This window comes from Rhincodon typus, unplaced genomic scaffold (assembly GCF_021869965.1).
Source record: "Rhincodon typus isolate 14 unplaced genomic scaffold, sRhiTyp1.1 hic_rhity00002140, whole genome shotgun sequence".
Classification (NCBI taxonomy): domain Eukaryota; kingdom Metazoa; phylum Chordata; class Chondrichthyes; order Orectolobiformes; family Rhincodontidae; genus Rhincodon; species Rhincodon typus.
Window position 1 is genome coordinate 1 of NW_025967778.1, and position 7,235 is coordinate 7,235.

General features: G+C 36.8%; 1 protein-coding gene across 1 annotated transcript in view; it reads right to left on the reverse strand.

Moving 5' to 3' along the window:
• Positions 1-4,443: 4,443 nt before the first annotated feature.
• The window catches only part of LOC109933725 (DNA-binding protein SATB1), a gene marked incomplete at both ends in the record, with an annotated part of 19,782 nt that continues 16,990 nt past the window's right edge, over positions 4,444-7,235 (reverse strand). The window contains one exon of the mRNA XM_048592978.1: positions 4,444-4,555. Within this exon, the coding sequence (XP_048448935.1) occupies positions 4,444-4,555 (112 nt within the window). The remainder of the gene's footprint in view (positions 4,556-7,235) is intronic.

Below are 7,235 nucleotides of genomic sequence, written 5' to 3' on the forward strand. Positions count from 1 at the left end.
AATCAAGAACAAAAGCTAGTCTGAGAAAGCTAAGGAACTGCAACTCCTTGCTAACAAGCATGACACCCAGGGTTTCGTCAGTGCCTCCAAGGCAATTTATGGACACAACACCCTTGGTCTCAAATTGGTGTGGAGTAAGGATGAAACTCTTTTAACAGACAGAAGAATCATCAGTGTCCAATGGAGAGAATGCTTCAAAAGAACTCCCGAACCACAGTACAGTCACTGATGAAAACGTGTTTGAGGAAGACCTCAACTCCCCATTAAAGATGGTCTTGGACTACCACCTAGTATGGCAGAATTTGAAGCCTCCATTAGACACATGAAGATCTTCAAACTTGGAGGAGTAGAGCTTATCCGTCATCTCAATCAACTGTTCTTGAAAATATGGGACAAAGAGGAAATCGCTGCTGATCTCAGGGATGGTGCCATTACCACCATGTTCGAGAAGGCAGACAAAGTGGGGTTGGGAACTACTGAGGAATCTCCCTTATCTCCCTTGCCAGGAATATTACCAACTAAATCCTTGCTAGGCATTTTCTCCCAGTGTGGCTTCCGATCAAACTGTGGAACTATGGACATGATTTTCACTGCTCAGCAACTCCAAAAGAAATGCCAGGAACACCAATTGCTCTCACCATTCTTCATCTTGTCAAGAACAAGAACAAGTGTGGACATTGTCTACAGAACAATGAAAAACTTTTCAACATCAACCGGTTGAAACCCAAGAAGAAAACGACACTGACCTCACTTTTGGAACTTTAGTACATGGATGAGGACCAGACCAATCCCACCTCCCAGAAACACTTGCCAAATGTGAGGTTGGACATGTAGCTCTAGCATCAGGCTCTCAGCCACAGAAGGACCCACAGAACCTGTGATCAATGACATGGAATTTCCTAGGTGGACCATCATATTGCTTAGCAAGTGATTGCTGATGACAACCATGACTTCTACTCTTGTTTTCTTATGTTTATCTGAAGTCAGTGTAGTACCAATCTATGGCACAAAGTTTCATTCAACCAGATGCCAAATATTTTATTCTGGGTTCACCTAGCAAAATGTCAGAGGACAACAGCTTGACGTAAATACTAAAGATTTGTTTTAGGTCTATACTGAGTGAATGTAGATCTTTAAAAAGAAAATGCCTCATCAATGGGAATTGGACTTCCCTGGAATTATGGAAATCTGAAAGTGAAGTACAAAGCATCCTGAATCCTCAAATATTGTGCTGCTATGGAGTATAATTTGCTAATTGCTTATGACTACTTCGAGCTCGTCATATTAATGGCTGCCAGTTTGTTGATCAGCCAAATAAAATGTCTTTGCTTTTAAAAATAAGCTTATATCTCAAGCGTTTTTACTTTTAAGCCTTTAGTTTATTTCCTTCTACTGAAGGGCCACACCTGAAACATATAACCTATCTTTGTCTTTCAAATACTGTTTGGTTCCTGTGCATTTCCAACACTTTTTGTTCCCCAGTCAGATTTATCTATGAAATGTGGTGGCATCTCTGACAGGACAGGGATTGTGATGAGATCTCACCTGGATTTACCAATCATATCAACTGTACCATTTGAGATACAGCAAATTCAGATGATGGAGTTTTATCAATGGTGTGCCAATGGAACTGGAAGGTTGCCTCACTTCTGTTCTCTTGCCTTTTCCCCATTTTCCACACAATTACTACTAAAATTTAATGTATAGCAGGCGTGAATGGGAGGCCCTTACAATTTCACAATGGGGGAAGCTTTTCAGTGGTGAAACATGCCATCAGTTTGCAATGCTGCAGCTGCGGGTCGGTTGTAAGTGTGGGCCAGAGCGTTTCTGCCCAACTCCATTTCCATTAGCATATGAATTGTAAGCATAAAGGTGACTTAAAGAAAATTTAAAATTCAAATTTCACTTTATTCAGGTGTGTATCACTATTATTTGTAGAGACCAACTTAGTCAACCAGCTAAATCTACTGGCATCCCTCCTGATTAGCACTGGTAGGAGAATTAAGGACATTCTATGTTGTGGAAGAAACAACCATGCGATTTGCATTCACTCTCAGATGTTCTTATAAAACTGGGCAGTGTTTTATTCTTCAAGTTCAGCTTGCAGGTTCAGCTGGCTCTCTACTTCAAAGTAAAGGACATCGTCCAAGAAAACACTCAGTTTTTAATTGTCATGGATAAACTTGTAAGGACTCTGCCAGCTAACACCTTGAGATGGACCTACAATTTGACAGTATTGGCACCACTCTTTAGGCTTTTAATTGAGTTGCATTGACTGACCATTCCCATCCATTCATAAGCAGGACATTCCCACTTCACTTCTCCATGGCCCCAATCCCACCCTCTGTCTCCCTTGGTTCCCTCCCTACAAGCCCTTGACCACACGCTACAGGTTATCCCACCCCACCACTGACTCACTTTTGTTGGCCCCAAGCCTCCAAGCAACCTGCCAGTTTCCTCCTCCCCTTCCAAAGTGTTCACCAAGGAAAACCACTGACCTCACAGCCAGCTGCACAAAGCCAATTGGTGTGCAACATCCTTAAACAGAATGAAGCAGGACTGACAAGATTCTCATGAGCCACTTATTTTATTTTGAAGGCAGAACATGATTGGAAGAACACTTTATGCTAATGTGAATTCATGCCATACTACATTGCAACAGCAAACACCACAGGCCAGTGTGAGGTCTGATATACTATAAACAAACCCCTGACTTCATCTCTGCATCTCAACGCATCATCAGGAAATTGAAATTCCACATTCCAGTCACTCCACATGCTGCATTTCTTGCTATTACTGGCTTCATAAAATCCTCCCACAACAGTGAAATTTAGAAATTTTGAATGAGAAGCCTGGATTTGGATTACATCAATATTTTCAAGTCACACTAGAACATTTTCAGGTAAAATGCAAAAGGCCCTTTCTGTGAACTAAATGGTTAATGATAAAAAGTATTATATATTATCATTCTAGATGCAACAAACAGCTTCATCCTTTTTATGCCACCTTCACTTATCTAATAATCTGGAACTCCAAGCACAAACAATGACTGACAAAACATTTTGCATTACTTTCATAATGTCACAGTATTTTATACAAAGGTCTTCCTGCGAGCCCTATGAATTACTGATGAGTGATATTTTGGGTTTTAAGTATCCCTTTTAGGGTGTTTACTGTTAGAAATTTTTTCAGTTTTACTGATAGCTTAAGCATAGCCAAAAGTATTTTCTCTTTTTTAATTAAAATACTGCTATTTCACTGAATTATCAGAAAATTTGCTGTTGCTTCACTTCAGATAGAAAATGTCCACATAATTTATTTATTGTGTGTTATGTAATACCCCTGGGGTTTGATTCTGAAAAAGCATCTGCAATCATTTTTTCATCATAATTGCTGATTCCAGTTGTTAACAATGATCATTTTGGCTGTGAATAATTCTGAAAAGTGTTGCTTCACCTCTTGGTCCTAATACGGTAATTTTCCTCTTGTAGTTCAGCACTCTGATGAATAATATTGAGGCTATGAGAAATAATTACTATAAAAATATCTGTTCTGAGTTGCTCAGGATAATACAAAAAATGGACAAAATTTACTACAGAGAAAATGTCATAATTTCTGGAGGGTTTTTCATTATCTCACCATAGTGTCTAAATCAGTGTTATTTTAGACCATGAAATACTTGAACTAATGCCCCTTCAATTCACCATTCTGATGTTCCACTCTTTTGGTCTCAAGGGTGCAGGATTGACAATACTAGATAACAGAACTTCTACATTCACTTTTGTGCAAGTGCTAACAATAAGCATTCTATAAGGTCAAGTGTGGTGTTATTACCATCAAGGTTAGACATTGATACAGTCATGACAGTGGTACTATAACACAGCATCAGACAAGTACCTTCATTTGCAGTGCATGTGATCTGCATTGTCTGAATCTGATCTCTCACACTTCTAAATGGTAAAAAGCATTTTCCATGCTGGAATTTGCATTTCAGGCACTCATTCACAAACTTCAGGTGATGAATTAAAATGCTACTTAATTTTAAATAATAATTCCCGAGGAATCATTACATTACGTTCTCAACATTAAAATTATACTCTATACTCTACAGATTAAGACATCTCATGGTTTTTAATATCACTGTTGATACAAATAATTAGAATAGGAGTTTAGCTGATGGTTATCTGGAACCACATATCTGCACTCTATCACAGGTAGTTCACACTTTTGGAATTAAATTCCAAATCTTCTAATTTTTATTTTTAAGTAATTAGCATGTCATCTGTTTTCAAAGATTCAGCTAAAAATGTTTTGAAACAATTGTGCAAGTAATTAAAATTGCTTTATCTAAACAGACAAAGGCATGATGTTAGTCACTTATTGAAAAAGTATGTGCCCACTACTACCAACATAATGAACAGATTAGGAGTTTTCCTTGCTTACCAATCATATCTTTTGTCTTCTTAAAATGTTTATACCATCTTCCAAATTCTTGACATTTTGCTGCTGATACATTTGCATAGTAAGTGCTGTTTACAATGGAGGAAATCATACTCTGCATTATAAAAACAAAATCTTCAGTCAGTAACAAAAAAATTAAAATTGGTTTAAGCTTGAGGTATCTATTTCCTCAAATGTTTCAGACAATGGAAATAATAAAATAAAATGCTTTCACTTGACACTTTACTTCCAAAGTAAATATAACTTATAACCATCGTTTAAGTAAAGAACTTTTACTTTCTCTGTCTCCTTTTGAATAATTTTCTTTCTTCATAATTGATTTGATCAATGTCAAGTACACCTCAAACAATGTAAAATCAGCTTATCACAGTGGATTATAAAATATTTACAGAATTCCTAAAAAGTGACAAATCTTTTGTTACAATTATTATTATGTTTACAACTGTTTGCAAATATACATACAGTTTAGAAGAATAAGGCCCCACAAATCAACCCCATTCTGATAGAAGCGGTACATTCGTATACAATAATAATTTGAGGCTTAACAGATGGTATATCAATTAGCTGTGAGTCTCAATCAACTTCCAGGCTGTACCTATTCAGCCTTCAAGACAAAGAGTACATTTCCTTATGATATGATTAATTTCCACAAGACTATTTATTCAGCTATGGGTTAATACGTAAGAATTCTGTATCGCCATATTTGAACAATTTGCACAGAATTAATCTAAATGAGGACATATATTTCTTTATCAAATTAGATTAATTTTATATTGCTTCACTATTCCTGTGAAATCAATTAAAGAAGTGGCTTAAACAATAAGCTTTAAAAACTGTTTTTAAATTAAAATGTGATTACTCTGTATGTTTGATTTCCAAACTGCGTTATGCATATGTGTGAAATCTGGGAGTCGTGTTTTACTCTGGGATGAAGAAGCATATAAAAAATTTTAAAGGAGGTCAAATAAACAGTACTCAACATTGTAAGCTCTCAGTTATTAGACCTTGTCCCCAAGAGGTTTGCATTTTCATAACAGACCATTGTACTGTAATCCTTGTGTTTGAGAGAAGACACTATTTAAAACAATACTTCACAGATAGAAATGAAAAGCAGAGAAATACAAATAAGGAAATCTTACAAAAATGAATATAAATAAAACAAACTTGTCACCAAAGCAAAATATTGCAGATGCTAGAAACTTGAACGAAAGATAGAAAATGCTAAAAAAAATCCTCAAGGTCATGGAAGCATCTGTGCAGAGAAAAAAAAAGTTAATATTTCAGATCTGTGGCCTTTACTTTCATCAGAACTGTCCTGATGAAAAATCATGAGATCTGAAGCATTAACTCTGTTTTCTCACAAACATATGAATTAGGAGCAGGTGTAGGCCACTTCATCCCATGAGAATGCTCTACCACTGAATAAGATCACGGCTGATCTGATTACTCCAAGTTCCTGTCTATCCACAATAACCTTTCATTCATTGCTTATCAAAGGTCTGTTTACCTCTGCTTACAAATATTCAAAGACTCTGCTTCCACCATCCTTTGAGGAACTGAGTTCCAATAGACACCTCATTACAGTGACCCTTAGTTCTAAATTCTCTTACAACAGAAAATATCATTTCCTCCTGCACTCTGTCAAGATAGCTCAGGATCTTATATGTTTCAATCAAGTCACCTCTGATTTTCTAAACTTCAGTGGATACAAGCGCAGCCTGTCCAACCTTCCCTTATAAGACAACCTGCCCCTTCAAGTTATTGGTTTTGTAAACTTTCTCTGAACTGTTTCAATGCATTTACATACTTCCTTAAATAAGGAGATCAATACTGTACATATTGCTGCAGATGTGTCTCATTAATGCCCTGTACAACAGTCCTTACTTTTGTATTCAAATCTCCTCACAATAAACAAGAACAATCTATTAGTTTTCCAAATTACCAGCTGGATCTACATACTAACTTTTGTAATTTATGCACTTGGACACCCAGTTCCATCTGTATCTCAGAGTTGTCTAACCACTCACTATTTAGATTATATGTTTCTTTTTCCTCCTTCCTGACAAAATGGAGAACTTCATATTTTCCCACAATATACTCCATTTTCCAGATCTTTGCCCACTCACTTTACCTATCTATATCCTTTGTAACCTTCAATATTTCCTCTTGGCAACTTAATTTTGTGTCATTAGCAAATTAAGCAACCATACCTTCATCGTCTTCAAGGCCATTTACATAAATTGCAAAAAATTGAGACCCCAGAATTGTGATCCCTGTGGCATAACACGCATATATCTTACCAACCAAAAAATTAGTCAATTATGTCTCTTCCGTATTTTCTGTTAGGTAGTCAATCTTCTATCTCTGTCAAATGCAACTCTCCCTACACTATGAGTTTTCATATTTCACAATAACCATTGATGTGGCACCTCAGCAGATACTTCCAGAAATTCAAGAACAGCACATTCACCAGTTTGCCTTATCTACAGCACATGTTACATCTGCAAAGAACTCTAATAATTATTTAAATCTGATCTTCCTTTCACAAAATCATGTGGACTCTGCTTGATACCTTGAACTTTGAGGTTTTTTAACTTTTCTAGCTCTGTTATAATGTATTTAATAATAGGTTCCAATACCTTACCCGTGACAGAGATAGTAGGAACTGCAAATGCTGGAGAATCTGAGATAACAAGGCGTAGAGCTGGATGAACACAGCAGGCCAAGCAGCATCAGAGGAGCAGGAAGGCTGACATTTCGGGCCTAGACCCACG